Raw genomic sequence first — 20,904 nt, 5'->3', positions numbered from 1 at the left:
CTTTTAGAGCAAAGCAGTATGAATTTTTAAGTCGTAAACTTAAAACACGAAAGAAACCAGGTTAAACAGGCTCACAATGTGAGGATGGGAAGGTTATTTAGTCAGTAAATATTTATTGAGCACGTACCCTGTGCCAGTTCAGAGCACCAAGGCACAGACTGAATGTGTGAGGGAGTGTTGGGCACAGCAGGGCTGAGTGCCGCTGCGCCTCCTGTTCTGGTCCCACAAATCAGGAGCAGAGAGGAACCCTGTCTCTAGTCTGTCTCCTGATTTTCGTCCCTATGGAGGAAGACCCACTGCTCTGTCTCTCCCCTCCAAGCCAGGCTGGTCAGTAAGAGATCTAGCAGTGGACCAGGAAATGTGGTGGTTTTGATGGTCTGAGTGGAAAAAATTATGTTTGCTCGTGCAGATTTGGGGCCTGGGGCAGGGTAGAGGCTCAGAACCACTCCCCAGGAAATGACTCAGAAACATGTACTGTCTGAGTTGCAGCTTTCCTTATCTCTCTGGAGAGCTTGTGGGTGGGTCCCTGAGTAGAGCTGCTATGGGCTCAATGATCCCAGCCCTCAGGGTGGTGCGGCTCTGTTCCACTCAATTTCCTGAGTTTGGACACCTTGGTAGCCAGAACTCTAGTAATTTAGAGATGTGAGCACCACCTGTTGTCACAAATCTTTGGGGGCTCTAAAAATGCCAGGAAGCCGTGCCCCAGCAGTTGCCAGAGAGAAATGCTGTCATGCTACCTCACGCTCTCCACCCACCATCATTGTCCACAATCCCAGAAGGTGGCAGCCCTATGGCTTCAACCGTGGGCACAGCAGCCGGGGCTGGAGTTACTGTGGGTCGCAGAGCTGGTGTTGGGAGGGTGGGGAAGACAGACCTAATTCATTACAGGTTTCACCTAGAAGGAGTTGTCAAATTATAGGAGTCACATGACGCCTTACACCCTTAGTATACCAGGAAAAATAATGATCACCATTTACCATCTGGGTCCAAGGCACTCTTTTTAACTATCTATCTATCTATCTATCTATCTATCTATCTATCTATCTATCTATCGAATCTATCTACCTACCCACCTATCTATCTTTTGAATCATTTTATAATTTATAGAAGAAGAAGGAAATAGTAAAAAATAAATTTATTAGAAATTATAATAAGAATTTAGATATAGCAAACTCAAATATTTGTTCCATATTTTCCTGGATTTGAAGATACACACACATACTCACTTTGTGTGTGTGTGTGTTTGATGTGTGTATACATTCACACACACACATATATAGGCTTATATGTATGTGTATCATCTTTATTCCATAATTGCAAAACATTTTCATTTTTAGATTTATAAATACCAAATAATCCAATGAATGTTTTTATTTCTATATCACCTATTTCTTCCCAGTTGCCTTGTTACACACACCTGTCTTCAGCATTGTTATGGCAAATATATCAAGTACATTTTAGTGCATAAACGTTATAAGAGATGAAAGAATAAAGTCACATGTCTTTTTAGCAAAATGGGATAATTAAGGTTCATGCATAATATTGTGTGAAACAGTTCTTCCTGTTGAATAACTAACTGGATGAAAATACCATATTTCTTTTTGTCCTTAGAAACATATTCTTCACTCTCTGATTCTTGCAAGCTTATTTGGAGGGCAGCACAGCTACTTGTATTACCTTTATGAAATAATGATCTTCTCTACTAGGGAACACCATCTTCCTCTACCAAGCATTCAGCTTTGGGAGAGACAGACACCGAGGTGTGAGGAGGGCAGGCTGCACCCAGCTAGCCAGCCAGAGCAGCAGAATCAACCCTGGTAATCAGCGAGGTGACAATATCTCAATGAGACCATGTGTCGCTCTCCCATGCAATGATCCCTGAGCTTGAGTAAATTCACTGAGAATACTGTCATCTGAAGACTCAAAGTATGAGATTTCATTTGTTTGATCAATTTTGCCATGCATTAGAGAGTTTTGCTATGGGTCTCTTTGCATTTATCTTTTGATTCATGAGATAGTTGAGAGATGTGTTCTTTTGCCAATTTTCTTCTCTTTGCCATTAAGTGAAGAAAATGAAAAATTCTAATTATTCAACTGTGTTCAAGAAAAACTAAAACAAATACAAATCAACACCATACATTTATGTATTTGTATTTGAAAGATTTGTATTTAAAAGATGATGCAATGCTTTGGGTACCTCCTAGGAAAACTGAAGGATGTTGCAGATGCTGTCACAGTGATGATTTGTTTCACTCTTGCAGTATTCTTGAAGCGTTCCCATCATTGTTGTTTTCTTATATCTTGAAATGTTTCATGATAGAGAAAAAATATGATCATTAAGACCTCAAACTGTAGCTTAGATTTCTAAAATGGTCCAATGGACCCATATGATAATCACAAGACAGAATGAGTTTTATTCTACTTTTTTTTTTTTTTTTTTTTTTTTTGCGGTACACGGGCCTCTCACTGCCGTGGCCTCTCCCATTACGGAGCACAGGCTCCGGACGCGCAGGCTCAGCGGCCATGGCCCACGGGCCCAGCCGCTCCGCGGCATGTGGGATCTTCCCGGACCGGCGCACGAACCTGCGTCCCCTGCATCGGCAGGCGGACTCTCAACCACTGCGCCACCAGGGAAGCTCTATTCTACTTTTTAAAAAGTCAGTCAGTCTTCCCTAGTTCTTTAGAAGAACTGTAAGAAAGAATAAGACTTATGAAATATAAATCTTTGCAAATAGACAGGACTGCTGAAAAAGGAAACCCTAAATATAAATTGTATGCTTCTTTAAAGCTTACAGGGACTTCCCTCGTGGTCCAGTGGTTAAGACTCTGTGCTCCTAATACAGGGAACCCGGGTTCGATCCCTCGTCAGGGAACTGGATCCTGCATGCGGCAGCTAAAAGATCCCGCATGCTGCAGCTAAATGATCCCACACGTGGCAATGAGGATACCGTGTGCCACAACTAAGACCCGGGGCAGCCAAATAAATAAAAAAAAAAAGCTTACAACAAAAACCAATGTTTGTCTGACATCATAATTTCCTTTTTTTCCTCCCAATATCTGGAGGCTTTGTTGGGGAAGAGATCAACCACTTATGTAGAGGTGAAATGGTTCTCTTTCCAGGGTGGCAGGTGTCATTAGCTCAGAGCCTGGTACCATGGTCCTATAAGAACTGACATGGACCTCACCTCCTTATCTGCTTTCACCTAATGGAGTCCCTGATCCCCTTGTTTCTCTGTCTGTTGAATGCCTCTTTTCCTGACCTCCCAGGCTGGACTCCATGGACCACCTGAGTAATTCAGTCAACGACAGTCTCATTTCCCTTCAGTTCTGTCTTGAAGTGGTTGTCTGTCCAACAGGACCCTCATGACCCTCATCGTATCTTTGCTGCACCCGCTCAGCTGTGGTCGGGTCCAGTGGGGAAGATCAAGTAGTCATGGATCCTGTTCTTTCCACTTTAGCCTGTGTTCTTATCAGCCCCTTTACTTGTCTTTGGTTAATGATCTTCATTCCCCTCAGGGACCTCTCCACATCTGAAGATGCTTCTTCTCATCTCTCATCCTCCCACCTCTGCAGGGGGGCTTTCCTCCTAATTCCTGGAGAAACACAGGCCCTTAGGCACAGTTTTCCTCAACTTCTGCCATCCACAGTCATGTCTTCTTTCACACCCATCCTGACCTCTTTCCCCCCTTCTCTTCTAGGCCAGCACCCTCCTGCCCTTGATCCTGCCTCTTTTGTATACTCTCCGACTTTGGCCATAGTTTTCTCCTCTTTTCTGTTTCTTTGATCCCTCTCTCTAGGGGCTCCTTTATCATAGTCTATTAATACACTCTAGTTTCATCAATGTAAGAAAAAGTCATTATTTCCTATGTATCAGGCAGCAGACAAAAACACACCAGCCACTATTATTTCTTTTAATTGAAGTACAATTGATTTACAATATTGTGTTAGTTTCAGGTGCACAGCAGATTCTTTTCCATTATAGGTTATTACAAGATACTGAATATAGGTCCCTGTTCTATATGGTAGGTCCTTGTTGTTTTATCTATTTTATATATAGTAGTGTGTATCTGTTAATCCCAAACACCTAATTTATCCTCTCCCCACCCCAACTTTCTCCTTTGGTAACCGTAAGTTTGTTTTCTATGTCTTTGAGTCTGTTTCTGTTTCGCAAATAAGTTCATTTGTATCATTTTTTTAAGACTCCACATATAAGTGATATCATATGATATTTGTCTTTCTCTGTCTGACTTACTTCACTTAGTATGATAACCTCTAGGTCCATCCATGTTGCTGCAAGTGGCATTATTTCATTCTTTTTGTGGCTGAGTAATATTCCATTGTGTATATGTACCACATCTTCTTTATCCAATCATCTGTCAATGGACACTTAGGTTGTTTCCATGTCTTGGCCACTGTAAATAGTGCTGCTATGAACATTGGGGTGCATGCATCTTTTCAAATCAGTTTTCATCTTTTCTGGATATATGCCCAGGAGTGGGAGTGCTAGATCATATGGTAACTCTATTTTTAGTTTTTTAAGGCACTTCCATACCATTCCCCATAGTGGCTGTACCAATTTACATTCCCACCAACAGTATAGGAGGGTTCCCTTTTCTCCACACCCTCTCCAGCATTTATTACTTGTAAACATTTTGATGGTGGCCATTCTGACTGGTGTAGGTGATACCTTGTAGTTTTGATTGGCATTTCTCCAATAATTAACGACGTTGAGCATCTTTTCATGTGCCTGTTGGCCATCTGTATGTCTTCTTTGGAGAAATGTTTATTTCGTTCTTCTGCCCATGTTTTTGATTGGGTTGTTTGCTACACACCAGTTATTTTAACAGAAAGAATTTAACAGAGAGACTCGTTAACTAGGTAACAAAGGGTAAAGAGAACTCTAGGGAAGTGGTCCCCAACCTTTTTGGCACTAAGGACCGGTTTTGTGGAAGAAAATTTTTCCACAGACGGGGTGGGTGGGGGATGGTTCAGGTGGTAATGTGAACGATGGGGAGCAATGGGGAGTGGCAGATGAAGCTTCGCTCTCCTGCCTGCCACTCACCTCCTGCTGTGCGGCCTGGTTCCTAAAAGGCCGTGGACCCTGCAGCATGGGGGTTGGGGACCACTGCTCTAGGGTATATGAAAGTAGCAATTTCAGGAACCAGCAGTTACCCCCACGGCTAACTTCCAAGGGGAGAGGTTAGAATTATCAGAAGGTTGGAGGAGGGGGACTGAGACTTAAGCCTCTGAGAAGGGGTGCCTCTTGCTGGTGCAGAGGTCTCAGAGCTGGTTCTGTGAGGTTGGAAAGACTGCACACTGGATTCAACTGCCTTTGGGGAACAAAACCCAAGCTAGTTCAGCTTCCTCCTGCAGGGCTTCTCAGTTGCGAATACATGGTTCCTTTGTGGGGAAACTGCCCTGCTGGGTGAAGAAATGAAGCTGGCATGACACTGCAGTGAACCAGAAGCCAGGGGGAGTAGTAAGTTCCTCTCCTCTTCCGGTCTCCCTCCAGGGTCCCCATTGGCAGAGGTAACTGGGATTCAGCTGCAAAGTGGAGTCCCAGCTCCAACACCCCAAAGTATGCACGGAAGAGTGGTTTTGAAGCCAACAGATACTAGCTTAATAACTGGTGCCCCTACTCTCCTCTCTTATTTCTTAATTATACATCCATATGTGAGTAGTTTTCATGCAACATCTGCCCTCTCTCAGCTCCCACTCATTTCCTCAAGCTTCTGCAATTTGGCTTTATTATCATCATTCTAATGTACTTCTTGAAAAAGGCCTCCTAATGACCAAATCTCCTGGGCCTATTTCTGGGCTTGTTTCACGTGGCCTCCCTGAGTGAGGGGTATGAATGACATTGTGGATCTGTCCTCCACATGCTAGCTTCTGGGATTGCTCACATCCCTGTCTCTCCATGTACCTCTATGGTTGTTTCTTCTGCTTCTCTTTCTGGGGTCCCTTCCTTTGCTTTCCCCTTAAACGCTGGTGCTCTCCAGGCTTCTGTCCTCGGCGCCCACCCCACTCTTCTTATTGTGCATCCCCCGCCCCCAACCCTGGGCATCTCATTCTGTTTCCTAGTTTTTTTGTTTTTTTAATATTTATTTATTTATTTCGTTGCACTGGGTCTTAGTTGAGGCAGGCGGGCTCCTTTAGTTGCGGCTTGAGGGCTCCTTAGTTGTGGCATGCGAACTCTTAGTTGTGGCATACATGTGGGATCTAGTTCCCTGACCAGGGTTCGAACCCAGGCCCCCTACATTGAGAGTGTGGACTCTTAACCACTGCGCCACCAGGGAAATCCCTGTTTCCTAGTTTTTATTATCACTATGCTTTAACAATTCATTTTGCAAACTACCTTTTTTTTTTTTTGGCCGCACCGCGTGGCATGAGGAATCTTAATTCCCCAACCAGAGAGCGAACCCTTGCCCCCTGCAGTGGAAGCGCGGAGTCTTAATCACAACAGGACCTCCAGGGAAGTCCTGTTTCCTAGTTTTAACCAGCACTTATATACAAGTTGACCTCCAAATCTTTATCTCCGTACTCCATAGTCCACTGGCCATCTCCACCAGGGTGTCTAACAGCCACATCAAATTAAATATGTCTAAAGGTGAGCTCATCATCTTGTCATCTTCTCCTTCATATATACTTCTGTTTTCTTTCCCTTTGAAGATTTTTTTTAGGCCAATGAGAAAAATGTCCATATTTAAGTCCATTTTCTGTTCTAGGGTTTTTCATAGTTTTGTATTTTGAAGATTTGAATATACAGAAGTTAATGAAAAATTGTTTCAACAAAATATTATGATTTCATAGGAATGTATATTTTATAAACAGTGCTTAATAGAGCATGTAATAGACTATCACCAAATAATGTAATTACAAATTAATAGTACATCAGTGATTTTCTTAAGCACAACATGGAGCTATGCCTGTATTTCCTTTGAACTTTGATTTTTAGTTTTTATCTCATATCATGCCCAGTCTTTCATGTCTTGGCTTTCATGAAACCTAAGATGATATTGTTCTCCTTCAAGATTTTCATCACTTTCACAGCATCAGTCAACTCTTCCTTATTCCATACTGTGCAGCACTTTCTTCATGGCGAGAGATGACTCTTAGGATTGAAAGAGGAAGGAAAGTCAAGACCTTATCAAAAAACTGTACTTTTAGTAGATTGTGCTAACGCAGGTGTCACACAGCCCTGGGATTTGTGGTCCTTCAAGCACATAGTTTCTAATCCACTTCAGCCAGCACCCCCCACCCCCACTCCACCAGTGTAATGATATTAGCTGCTATTTAGTCAACATTTATTGTGTGCCAGGAAAATCCCCGCCCAGGGTTAATATTTTACATACATTTTCCCTGATCCTGACAATAAACCTATGAGGTAAGTATTATAAGCCTCTTTATAAAGATGAAGAAACTAAGGCTCAAAGAGTTTTTAATTAATTAACTAATTGATTGATTGATTTTAGTTTTTTTTTTTTTTCAGTCGCTCTACGCGGCTTGTGGGATCTTAGTTCCCTGACCAGGGATCAAACCCGCACCCCCTGCAGTGGAAGCATGGAGTCTTAACCACTGGACCACCAGTGAAGTCCCCAAGGCTCAAAGAGGTTTTTTTTTGTTTTAACTGCACATATTTCTTTTTTTAAAAAAATTTAATTAATTTATTGGCTGCGTTGGGTCTTCGCTGCTGTGTGTGGGCTTTCTCTAGTTGCAGCGAGCAGGGGCTACTCTTCAGTGTGGTGCGCATAGGCTTCTCATTGCAGTGGCTTCTCTTGTTGGGGACCACGAGCTCTAGGCACGCAGGCTTCAGTAGTTGCGGCGTGTGGGCTCAGTAGTTGTGGCGCATGGGCTTAGTTGCTCTGCGGCATGTGGGATCTTCCCGGACCAGGGATCAAACCCGTGTCCCCTGCATTGGCAGCCGGATTCTTAACCACTGTGCCACCAGGGAAGTCCCATCAAAGAGTTTTAAAAAAATCTCACAAAGCCAAAAAAAGAGGCAGATGTGGAGTTGGCTCTGAAGCCTTCCCATGCTTTTGTGCTGCCTCTTGTCACAGCCCATGGGTGCTCTGGTGTGATATCTGTGATCTGCTTCAGGAATGCTCATAAGTACACTCCATCTGGCCAAGGAAGCCTCTAGCATATTCTCACACATCATATCTGATATGCCCCCTGCTCTGTCTACACCCCAATGCTCCCTAGCAATCTCCCATCCTCAGTCTTAGAGATGTACATGCAGCTCTATCTTGTCGCCTAGCACCGTGCTTCCTTCCTCCTTATAGCGCTGTTTATTTATTTCTGATGAGGGTATGCACTTCCCTCATGTATTCCATCCACAAGTCTTTTCTCCCCAAGTCTTGGAAATTCAACAGTTACATTTATTGAGCCCCATTATATGCTTTTCATTGTGCTGGGTGCTAGGGATAAGGCATCATACTTTCCCCTTTGAGTCACAATATCAGGTCCAGTCTGTTCACTGCTGTATCAATTTCTGGAGTCCTAAGTATTACATCTGGCCCCCTTAATTTTCTCTTGTGAATTACTGGGTACCTCTCACCTGTCATATTGTAGTTGACATCCTTTAGAATAACTATTCTCGCAGTTGTGCATAGTAAGGGGTTTTAAAGATGTTAGATGAAATGATAAATGTTAAATGCTATTCATATTCCTTCATAAATTGAATATGTGTTCAATCAAAGTGTCAACTACAAATATATAAGCAACATCATTACTGTTTAATTGTGAATTCACCCAGCACGCACCCTCAGTCAAAGCCATTTATTTATACTATAGTAACCTGGTATTAGGAATCATATCTGTGTTCAAGGTAGATTAAGTTAGGTCATATTTGGAATTTTTTTTAAAAAGTTAATTTCCCTTTATTATTTATTCAGCAAGTACCTATTGGAGACCTTCCTGTGCCAGAGTCTTTTCTAGGGCACAAGAATTTAGTAGGGAACAAAACAAAGTCCCTGATCTCACAGAAATCTCATTATGCATATGTATTTGTGTACCTGTTACAAAAATATAGAAATTGCTGATAAGAAGGAAAGAAAGAAAGAAAGAAAGAGAGAGAGAAAGAAAGAGAGAGAGAGGGAGAGAAAGAGGGAGGGAGGGAGAGAGGGAGGAAGGAAGGAAGGAAGGGAGAGAGAAAACACAATTCTATCATCCAGGTTAATTTTTCAGTGTATGCTCTTCCTGACTTGTGTTCTATGCATATGTAAACATTCCCTTTTCACACAAAAGTGGGATAACATTTGATTATTTTAATGTGACTATACATTGTAAATACCCTTTCATATCACTGAATAATCTACCTCCTTGTTTCTAATGGCTGCATGAGGTAATTGGAATCTATTTGATTAGAATGTCTAGCTGGCCAAGAGCATTCAGTCCCTAACTGTGAGAGTGTCTCCACTTAAGTACATTCCATTTGTTTGAGGATGGTTCTCAGAATTTAGTATGCATAAGACTTACCTTGGGAGCTTATTAATGATTCAGACACTTGGGCTCCACGCTCAGAGATTCTAATTCAGAAGGTCATGAATCTGCATTTTAATAAGTCTCAGTCACCAGCTAGGTGCTTAGGAGGTAGGTAGTCCCAGAGCCCTCTCTGAGAATCTTTGGTATGACTTATAGGAATAACATATACAGGCATAATTCCCTTCTTCTCTTCATGGGGGTCTTGGGAGTTAGGTTTCCCTCAAGGTAAGTTGGTTTAAGCTACACTAGATATTTAAGAGAACGAATCAGAGGGTTGGATTTGGGTTGGTAGGAGTCAGAGCTGGCGAATATATCACACCAAGTCTAAGGGACAGGGACACGTTTGGAACCAGGACATCAAGCTGAAGGTCAGCAGACAGGAGTTCCTGGATCAGAATGGAAGCAGTGAGGGGATTCTAGCCATGCCTATCAGATAATGCCAGGGGTGCTATTCTGTGCTGTCTTTGTGCTGTTGGGGGCTTGATCAATGGGTGGGTCAGCTTGGCTTAAAGGTGTAGAGTCAAGGAAAATGAAGGTTTGAAAAAGGCTTTGACATATATTGTCCATAGGTCAGCCAGAAATGGTCTGACTCTCAGAGCTGAATGAAATTAACTTGAACCATCTCCACACTAAATCTTGTCCAGCAGAAACTCCAAGCCTTCTGGGTGATCTCTGTGTATTCCTGAAGCTCCTATTCTCGTGGCGGCCTCCTACCTGTATTGGCTTTCTGCTTCCTTGACATGGATAATTCAGCCTCTTTTTAGATTTCTACCAAAAAACCACCCACACAAGCATCTGTGTTTATTTTAGATTTGGGGGTCCTGGGAAGGGGTACATCACACCTCACACAGCCTTCCGCCACCTGTGGACTCCTCCCTCTTCTTTTCCTCTTTCCTCTTGGAAAAACCCAGATTTCTCTTTCCATGACTAGAAGTTTATCAGTCATCTTTTATCACTTATACACACCCTCTGGGTCTTGCCTTCCACTCTGAACTTATGTCAAGACATTTTTCTCAGCAGCTCCACTTCAAAGAGATATTTTGTTATTATAATAACAACACATTCCTGTGCCTGTACCCACCCAGAGAGTGGGATGGGGAGGGGTATTCATTTCTAGATCTAAGGTTACCTGATTGGCCAGCTGCAGGCTCAGCAAACTGCAGGCTGGGAGTCGGTAGCTAGTCCTCAGTCTACAGCCCTGGTCATTAACAAATGAATAACCATCTCTTAGCACTGTACAACTCCACTGATGGAAGTCAAGTTATTTTTGTAGTTTCTATCTTGGTCTTTCCTTCCATACAGGAGTTTTCTTCATTTTTTAGCAGGTGGCTGGCAGGGGAACACCTCTAGGTAGTGATTTTTGAAACACTTGCCCTCCAGAGCTGGCTGTGATCATGAACAGTATTATAGATGCTGAAATGAACACAAAGCGTGTAGTGGATACCACCCTTCCTTTCAGGGAGATTTTATGGATGAGAGCCACATTCTAAGAACTATTTATTCACATGTTACAACATTGCTGAAATTCAGATGTGTTTTAAAATTGAAAGCCACATTTAATATAGTGCTCCCCTATCCCCCCAACAAAAATGATGCTTTTTAATCAATGGTGCCTCTTACAACCCACAATATCTTAGAATAAAGGGAATGCAGTAGGCACACCTATCCGTAAAGGATCTGGGTTTCAGAACCGTGCAGCACTCTCCGCCTTACAACCTCAGTTACAGATGAATGGAAGGCGAGAATTTCCTGTCCATTGGCAATTCCAAGAAGGAACACACAACATCACCTCTTCCTGTCAGCCCAGGGTCAGGGCAGTGCAGTGAGAGGTCCTTTCCACGTTCCCTGTTGCTTAATGATGGATCTACTCGGGACATTGCAGTCAGTCACCACGAGGTGGCGCACAAACCCTAGGCATGAAGTCTTGAGGCCCACATGCCTCCCAGACGTGGGTGGTTCTTTCTAGATGGCCGTTAAGAAGCTGCTGACTTGCTCTATTACATGGGTGGGCAGGCTGAGCCGGTGTAGGCAAAGACTCCGTGGAGCAGCTGGAGGAGGGTTTGGGCAGCATGAATAGGGAGAGAAGTTAGGATTCGTTCATTAGAGTAACAATATCTGTCGAATGAATGCCTACGATTGCCTAGATGGATATGGGTAGAGAATATAAGACAGGCACAGTCCTCAGCCCCGTAGAATTTGTGGTCTAGTAGAGTTAGCATAACTAGTGTACTTCAGTGGAAAGAGCAAGGACATTTGGTTGTTATGGACTTAATTCATATGCTGAAGCCCCAGCACTCAGTATCTCAGAATGTGATTATATTTGGAGATGGGGTCTTTAAAGAGGTGTGATATGGTGATTTGTAATAAACATGTATTTGGTTTTCATCCCCATTTGGGGCACAGAGCTCCTAAAATGCTTGGAATGTCCCAAGTGCTGAGAGCCAGAATGGTGTCTTTTGTTAGGTTGATGAGGTAACTTTTGAAAAGCACCTAATGATGGGGGCTGGCTACCAAGAGAACCAGCCACTTGATTAGAAGGTTGAACCTTTCAGTCCATCCCCCCGACCTCTGAGAGGGGAAAGGGGCTGGAGGTTGAATCAGTCACCGTTGACCAATGATTTAATCAGTCATACTTTCATCAAAACCCAAAAAGGACAGGGTTGGGAAAACTTCCATGTTGGTGAACATGTGCAGATTCCCAGAGTGTGTTGTGCCTGGAGAGGGCATGGAATCTCTGCACCCTTTCCCTACACCTTGCCTTATACATCTTTTCCACCAGGCTGTTCCTGAGTTATATCCTTTTGTAATAAACCGGTCATCTAGTGAGTAAATGGGTTTCCTGAGTTCTGAGCCACTCTAGCAAATTAATTGAACACAAGGAGGAGGTTGGGGGAACCTCTAATTTGTAGTCAGTCAGTCAGAAGTACAGGTAACAACCTGGGCTTGCAACTGGTGTCTGTAGTGTAGCTATATCTCATCTCCTGTTTCTTTCCCAGCCAAACTTCTGGAAAGAGCATCCAGATTTGAAAATATCTTCTTCATAAAATACTAAATTCTCATAGTTATGCTTGGATATGTTCCTGAGCTTTTTATTATGTTGCATTGACCTTTTCTCTTTCATTTTAATTACCACTATTATTGCAGTATTTTAATTACTTCAGCTTATGATAATTTTAGTATACAATAATATGATATAGTATAATAACACTATGTGTACTACATAATAATATTATATAGTATAATAACAATATAGTATATAGTAAGCCCTATTATTGACATCCTTTCCCAAATTTTCCTGCCTGCCCTTGCTTCTATATTTTCTGATAAATATTAAATCACTTTTTTTTTTTTTTTTTTGCAGTACGCGGGCCTCTCACTGTTGTGGCCTCTCCCATTGTGGAGCACAGGCTCCGGATGCGCAGGCTCAGCGGCCATGGCTCATGGGCCCAGCCGCTCCGCGGCATGTGGGATCTTCCCGGACTGGGGCACGAACCCGTGTCCCCTGCATCAGCAGGCAGACTCTCAACCACTGCGCCACCAGGGAAGCCCCTATGGCAGATTTAATAAAGAAATTGTCTTTGAGCAACCAGGACCTGCTTGTACCTGTACAATGTCAAAGGATAAAGATCATCAAAATACTGATAGATTTCCCTAGAAGCATAACCTCACCTTCCATGGTATATTAGTTTTCTAGGGCTATTATAACAAAGTGCCAAAGACTGGGTGGCTTAACCAACAGAAATTTATTTTCTCAAAGTTATGGAGGCCAGAAGTCAAAAATCAAGGTGTTGGTAGGTTTGATTTCTTCTGAGAGCCATAAGGGAAGGATCTGTTCCAGGCCTCTATCCTTGGCTTGTATTGGGTTGGCCAACAAGTTAGTTCACTTTTTCTGTAACATGGCTCTAGTAGTGCTTAGCTGTCTTTAACTTCATTTGAAACAATTTTGTTAGATTGTATTATGACAGCTGTCATACCAGCGTGCATGTAAAAAAAACTTATCAAAATTGGTGAATTTTTGTGTAGCCATTTTAATATTGAAGATGGAAGAAAAAAGCAACATCTTCGGCATATTATGCTTTATTATTTCAAGAAAGATAAAAACGCAACTGAAATGCAAAAAAAGATTTGTGCAGTATATGGAGAAGGTGCTGTGACTGATCGAACGTGTCAAAAGTGGTGGGCAAAGTTTCTTTTTGGAGATTTCTCGCTGGACCATGCCCCACAGTTGGGTAGACCAGTTGAAGTCGATAGCAATGAAATCAAGACATTAACTGAGAACAATCAATTTTATACCACGCAGCAGATAGCTGACATACTCAAAATATCCAAATCAAGCGTTGAAAATCATTTGCACCAGCTTGGTTATGTTAATCGCTTTGATGTTTGGGTTCCACATAAGGTAAGTGGAAAAAACCTTCTTGACCGTATTTCCACATGCAATTCTCTACTTAAATGTAACGAAAATGTTCTGTTTTTAAAACAAATTGTGACGGGCAATGAAAAGTGGATACTGTACAAGAATGTGGAACAGAAGAGATCGTGGGGAAAATGAAAGGAACCACCACCAAGCACACCAAAGGCCGGTCTTCATCCAAAGAAAGTGATGTTGTGTACATGGTGGGATTGGAAGGGAGTCCTCTATTATGAGCTCCTTCTGGAAAACCAAACGATTAATTCCAAAAAGTACTGCTCCCAATTAGATCAACTGGAAACAGCACTTGACGAAAAGCAGAATTAGTCAACAGAAAACGCATAATCTTCCATCAGGATAACACAAGACCGCATGTTTCTTTGATGACCAGGCAAAAACTGTTACAGCTTGGCTGGGGAGTTCTGATTCATCTGCCGTATTCACCAGACATTGCACCTTCAGATTTCCATTTATTTTGGTCTTTACAAAATGCTCTTAATGGAAAAAATTTCAATTACCTGGCAGACTGTTCCTGGCACCTGGAACAGTTCTTTGCTCAAAAAGATAAAACGTTTTGGGAAGATGGAATTACAAAGTTGCCTGAAAAATGGCAGAAGGTAGTGGAACAAAAGGGTGAATACATTGTTCAATAAAGTTCTTGGTGAAAATGAAAAATGTCTTTTTTTACTTTAAAACTGAAGGAACTTTTTGGCCAACCCAATAGATGGCCATCTTCTTCCTATGTCTTCACATCATTTTCCCTCTGTCCTTGTCTATGTCCATATTTCCTCTTCTTATAAGGACACTATTCATGTTGGATTAGAGCCTACCTAATGACCTCATTTTAATTTGATTACCTATGTAAGTACTCTACCTCCAAATGTGGTCACATTCTAAGGCACTGAGGCTTAGGACTTCATCAAATGAACCTTTGTGGGGACATAATTCATAAAACGTGGAGACCAGCTTTTCCATAACAGAGCATAATAAATCCTCAACCCCATTTTCCGGCAGCAGCCAAGGTGATGTTAATAGAGCTCCCAGTTTATAGTTAAGCAGACAGTTGCCCAACAGCCTCAAGGTTCTGACCATGCATATACATTATCCTTGTGGAGCAGGAATGTTGGCCTGCCAGCATGTTCTCCTGCCAGCATGCTAAAAGTAGAGCCCTAGGGCATTGGCTGGCTGATTTTTAAGTACATGCTATTATAACTGTGACAAAACAATACTTTCTTCTTTGGAAATTGGCTCTTTCCTCATCTTGTGAAGTGATACAAGAAGTGAAGGGCTTTGATTGTTTTTATCATGATTATTATTGTTGAACTGTAGCTTAGATGATGATGAGTGTGTATTGCAGGAGCATCCTGGGGCTGGCACTTATAAGGAGGCTCTGGTATGAGTGCCCATTGAGAGGATCCTGGGGAAAGCCAGTGAGGCTCTTTCCAGGGTTTCTGTAAAGGTTCTTAGTAAGTAAAAGCATATACTTACCTTAATAGGGAAGTACTTTTGCAGATAGAAATCATTTGAAAGAGACAAAGCTCCAAGTCAGTATCAGGGGATTCCCAGGTTTTATCTTTGGTGGGCATCTGCTATTTGTGTTAAAGTGAGAGGGAGGCTTGTGCTCCTTGCAGAAAATGCCACCTTACTCTATCAGAATGATATTCAGGAGCTATAGGCTTAGCTTTCTTGTCTCCACCATTGACCAAAATGTTTAGTGTCTATAACTTAGGAAATCTTCTCAACCGTGACCCTCACAATTAGAAATGATACTATCCTGCATCAGGGCCTTCTCGGATTTACTCCTAGTTACCACGCTGTGAATACCGTGGTATAGAATATAGATTCCAGCAGGTGGCACAGGGGTGTTTGGATCTTTAGAGGATAATCTGATACTTTTGGCCTGATTATTATTAAGCACCTTCTGACTAAGTCACCTCATGGATTGTGTTGCTTAAATCAAGAGGTCATTTAATTTCTGTAATGCTGAGCTGAAGTTTCAGGCCATTTTCTACTTTTGCCTCATCAGACTTCAGAGACCAAGAAGTTGCTGTATTCTTAGAAGAAAATATTAACACACACTGGAAGCACCATTATTTGTCATGAGCAGTGAGTCACCGCAAGAAAGGGCAAAGAAAGCTGTAGGGTCAAGAATAAAAACACTTGGAAAAAGAATCCTAGCTTGGGGATGGAAATAATATAGCATTCACCCTAACAGAGAAAAATGGTTTGGGAAAATAGAGAGGTTTTTTTTTTTTTTTTTTCTTTTTTATACTTAGACATAGATAATAGTAACCAAACACCCTTAAGTGATTGGAAACTTATGTCAGTTCCCAACCATTAAATCTTGAGTTATGGTTTGATGCATAGTTAAAACAGACAAAAAAAATAATTGTTTGCCAAAACATTTATTATTTTTTACACAGTGCAATTATTTTAACAAGTATGTCTCCAAAGTAGTATCAATAGGCCTCAAAGGATTGTGGGCTGATGGGTCTTGTCAAAGGGCCTCCAGGGACATGCCCCTCTGTCCACAAACATTCCCCCTTCCCTTCCCCAAAATGCTCTGTGATCTCTGGTTGGCTCTAGAGCAAGGTAGATGTTTACAGGATCCTGAGCAGGTCCCCTCTCAGCTAAAATTAACAAAGGTAGTAATATTCTCAAGCTCATCGAAGACTGGGGGAAAGGAACTGAGCACTACAGACTACAAGCAGACATGGTTTTAAGGTTTGAGCTCTGGAGTTGTTTGAGAAACACCTTGCTTTTGCTTCATGAGATTTTAAATACTTATAGAGTTAAGTGTAAAAAAAATCGAATTCAAATTCTAAGTCTTCAAGCTAAACCTTATTCTTAACAGATATTTCTTCCAGTTACGGGCTGATTTCACAGGGAGTTTTTCTGGAGAAGCCATTCCCCCTGCACTATTCAAGCATTGTTGTAAAAATTCAGTCCCCTGGCAGAATCTGTGCTAATTATGCTACAAAAAGTGACAAGATATTTGGAGGTAAATATTAATGTAATTTAGGCCCAAGAAGAAATACCAACTTTAACATCAAATATATCTGAACTCTCTACAAGATGGATCAACAAATTAAAAAACAGACCCATTCTTTTGAATCTCAAATCTACATAATATTCTTGTTACTTTTGAAAGCAATAAATGAACGTGTTCCCCAAACAAAACTCCTTAAAGAAATGAAATGGCTTATATGTTTTTAAAAAATGCACACCACATCTGCACCAAAGAGCAAAGACATCCTGCAGTAAAGAACTACTTAAGGAAGAATAAAAGGCAGGAGTACAAAGTACATGAAAGAGTGTAGCTTAAGATTTTGTAAAAAAGAGATATTCTAACACTAGAGAGTTTTCCCCCAACCGGAAACATTAGAGTCATTTGTTACTTAGTGTTTCTCGTTTTCCTTTGCTCGAAGCTTTGGCAGGTGTCGGGATTTGGCAGCATCTCTTAAAGGCGGTATTGAGATCGCTGCTCTTGGATGTACTTGTAACAGAGGGCTGGAGCGCACCGGGGCACTGGCAAACTGACGCTTGCCGGGCTCCAGAACCTGCCGACGGCCCTTGTCCTCCTCCCAGACTTGGCTGCAGCTCTGCTCCTCCTGCTGCTGGCGGCGGAGCTGTTCTTCTTTCCGGAGTTTTCTCTCCCGCTCCTGCCGGCGCCTCAGCTCTTCCTGCCCCTCGCGCTGCCGCTGCTCTTCTTGCTCGAGGAACTTACTGTCCTTCTCCTGGGCGCGTCGCTTTTCTAACTCTCGCTCCTGCCGGAGCCTCTGCTCTCCCTCTAGGAACTTCCTGTCTCTCTGCCTCGGACGTCTCTGTTCTTCCTCTTGCTCGGCGCGCCTAAGTTGTTCCCCCTGGGAGAAGGCATCCTGTAGCTCCTGGCGGCGCAGCTGTTCTTCCCTTTCCCGGCGGAGCTGTCCCCCTCGCGGAATTTTCTATCTCGCTCCCGGTGAAGCTGTTGCTCGCGTTCCGGCCGGCGCAGCTTCTATTTCTCTTCGCGGAACTCTCTGTCTTCTTCCTGATGGCGTATTTTCTCTTCTCTTTCCACTCTCAGCAGCTGCTCTTCCTCTCGGAAATTTCTGTCTCGCCTTTTGGCTTCCTTTTGCTCCTCCCTCTCCAGCAGTTCTTCAGCTGGGAATTGCCTTTCGCGCTGTTGCCAGCTCCTCCTCTCTTGCTCTCGTTCTCTTACCTCTTCTTGTTCATCCTGCAGGGGCCACCGATCCTGATGGGATTGTCTCTCCCGCACCTGGGAATCATCCAGTTGCTGGATCTTTTCTTTATTCTCTCTGCGTTTGGAGTAAACCCTGTTCTTACGAACTTAATTTTCCTTTTTTTTTTTTTTTTTTTTTTTGCGGTACGCGGGCCTCTCACTGTTGTGGCCTCTCCCGTAGCGGAGCACAGGCTCCGGACGCACAGGCTCAGTGGCCATGGCTCACGGGCCCAGCCGCTCCGCGGCATGTGGGATCTTCCCGGACCGGGGCACGAACCCGTGTCCCCTCCATCGGCAGGCGGACTCTCAACCACTGCGCCACCAGGGAAGCCCTCTGGGGGAGTGTTTTGAAGAAAAGTTTTTATTAAAATATAGTGGATTTACAATGTTGTGTTAGTTTCAGGGGTACAGCAAAGTGATTCAGATATATATATATATATGTATGTATGTATATATATATATATGTATGTATGTATATATATATATTCTGTTTTAGATTCTTTTCCATTATAGGTTATTACAAGATATTGAGTATAATTGCCTATGCTATACAGTAGGTTCTTGCTGTTTATCTATTTTATATATAGTAGTGTGTATATTTTAATCCCAAGCTCCTAAATTAACCTTCCCCCCCTTCCCCTTTGGTAAACCAAGTTTGTTTTCTATGTCTGTGAGTCTATTTCAGTTTTGTAAATAGGTTCATTTGTATCATTTAAAAAATTCCCCATATAAGTAATATATTTGTTTTTCTCTGTCTGACTTACTTCACTTAGTGTGATAATCTCTAGGTCCATCCATGTTGCTGCAAATGGCATTATTTCATTCTTTTTTTAAGGCTGAGCAATATTCCATTGTGTATATATACCACAACTTTATCCATTCCTCTGCTGATGGACACTTAGGTTGCTTTCACGTCTTGGCCATTGTAAATAGCGCTGCTACGAACATTAGGGTGCATGTGTCTTTTTTTTTTTACATGTGTCTTTTTGATTTATGGTTTTCTCCAGATATATGCCCAGGAGTGGGATCGCTGGATCATATGGTAACTCTATTTTTAGTTTTTTAAGGAACCTCCATACTGTTCTCCATAGTGGCTGCACTAATTTACATTCCCACCAACAGTGTAGGAGGGTTCCTTTTTCTCAGGGTAACTTTTAAGAATCCACATAGCTCAGGTCACAACACAGACCTATAAAATTAGAATTTCTGGGAATAGAATCCAGGCACCAGGGATTTTTTAGAACTCTCTTGATGATAAAGTGGCAGCCAAGGTAGAGAAGCACTTGGCATAAGGAAGGAAGAGTGGGAAAAGCCTCATAAAATGTGGCAAAAAGAAGCTCACGAGGGAGCCTAAGAAGAAGTTTCCTGAGAAGTAGGAGAAACTGGAGAGAAGGGGATATGGATACTTAGGGTGTGAGAGGTAAAGAAGAAAGGAGTGCGCACCCCTCTTCTACATAATCTTCAGTTGCTTCTTAAAATGGCCCTTTCCTATAGGTACCTAATCTGTTTCCTATTCCCTGCATTTAACTGGGTAGATGTTCATCTGTATCTCTACTCAAACTACTCCTGATGCCCAGGATTCCTGCCCTTTTCCAGATGTCAGTCCACATCCATTCCATGTATAAGACTTGGTTCAAAGCTCTTCCTCCAAAGATCTGGTTAATTTTATGAGATTCTGATTGCTCCTATTTAGATAGTCCCTTATGCATTTAGTTGTTTATCAAAGATGGCCAGCTGTGGGGCAGTGCAGAGTCCTGGACATAGACACTGTGGATCCGGGTTCAAGTCCTGGCTCTGCTGCGAGTTAATTGTCTGGAACTTTCCAGTGATGTCATTAAAGCTCATTAGTTTCTTTACTGTAAGGTATTCAAATTTATAACTACTTTGAAGGGTTGATAGAAGTTTTATGGGTGAGAATGTAAGAAAGCTAGACATGTGTTATAGTATAGGGTAGTATTATTAAATTTTACACTTGTTAGAAGCTTGCTTTGCAATCATCCCGAAGTCTCTCTCTCTCTGAGTATTTGTTTGATTTTCTAACTGTATTATAAACTCCTTAAAGTTTTGACTTTAAAAACGGCTGTTTTGTTTCTTTTCTGCCTCCCTAAAAGGGACATAGTGTGCTGTTGAGATTCTTAGGCAGCCATATGTTTGCAGGCTCATGCTGGTTAACCAAGTGCAGCATCCCTGATGATGTTGCTTCCGGGTGCAGGAAACTTTGTGCAGGGACCAAGAGTCAGATGACCGCCTGCACAGACATGGATATCATTTGGGTCACTATCATCTAGTCCAGATCTGTAGGCTCCAAACACACAAGGGAAAAAGTCTAGGTATGTACAGGAAATGGGAAAGGATTGAGGCAAAACCATCTGATGGCTCTCTCCAGCTTGTTCTGAGGAAAATTCAGAATCCTTAAGCCTACCAGACATGATTAGTGGGTCTACAGAATGACCTCTCTGACCTCGCCTCCTGTGACTCACCCCTTGCTCATTTTGTATCCACTTGTCACTTTACTATTCCCTGAACATACCCAGCAGCATGCTGCCTCAGAGCTTTTGCAGCTGCTGTTCCCTCTGCCTGGAATGCTCTTCTCCAGGCATTTGTTTCTTTCCTTTACCTTCTCCAGGTCTTTGCTCCAATGTTACTTTCTCAGCAGACCTACCCTGACCACCCTATTTAAAATTGTGACCCTCAATCTTCCTTATCTTCCTGCATTCCCTTTTTTCCACTGTAGAAATTGCCATTATCTGATGTAAGATGTATTTTACTAATTTGTTTCCTATTGTCTCTC

General features: G+C 42.4%; 2 protein-coding genes across 6 annotated transcripts in view; one reads left to right on the top strand and one right to left on the bottom strand.

The window, feature by feature from the left end:
• LOC132513879 (uncharacterized) overlaps positions 1-20,904 on the top strand; it is a 146,071-nt gene that overhangs the window by 125,076 nt on the left and 91 nt on the right. For 2 of the 5 annotated variants that reach the window (XR_009538576.1, XR_009538575.1), the window contains one exon: positions 7,490-7,610. The exons of the other annotated variants lie outside the window; for them this stretch is intronic. The gene's annotated coding sequence lies outside the window, so the exon portion shown is untranslated. Of the gene's footprint in view, positions 1-7,489; positions 7,611-20,904 lie in introns of those variants that run through there. 5 annotated transcript variants of the gene reach the window in all.
• On the bottom strand, positions 16,281-20,604 carry LOC132515459 (trichohyalin-like). Its single transcript, XM_060141874.1, is given in 4 exon segments — positions 16,281-17,396; positions 17,398-17,825; positions 17,828-18,189; positions 20,594-20,604. Coding segments are annotated over 4 exon segments (843 nt in total). The 3' UTR covers positions 16,281-17,354.

This window comes from Lagenorhynchus albirostris, chromosome 2, assembly GCF_949774975.1.
Source record: "Lagenorhynchus albirostris chromosome 2, mLagAlb1.1, whole genome shotgun sequence".
In the NCBI taxonomy this organism is placed as follows: domain Eukaryota; kingdom Metazoa; phylum Chordata; class Mammalia; order Artiodactyla; family Delphinidae; genus Lagenorhynchus; species Lagenorhynchus albirostris.
This window is presented reverse-complemented; position numbering and strand designations above follow the sequence as displayed.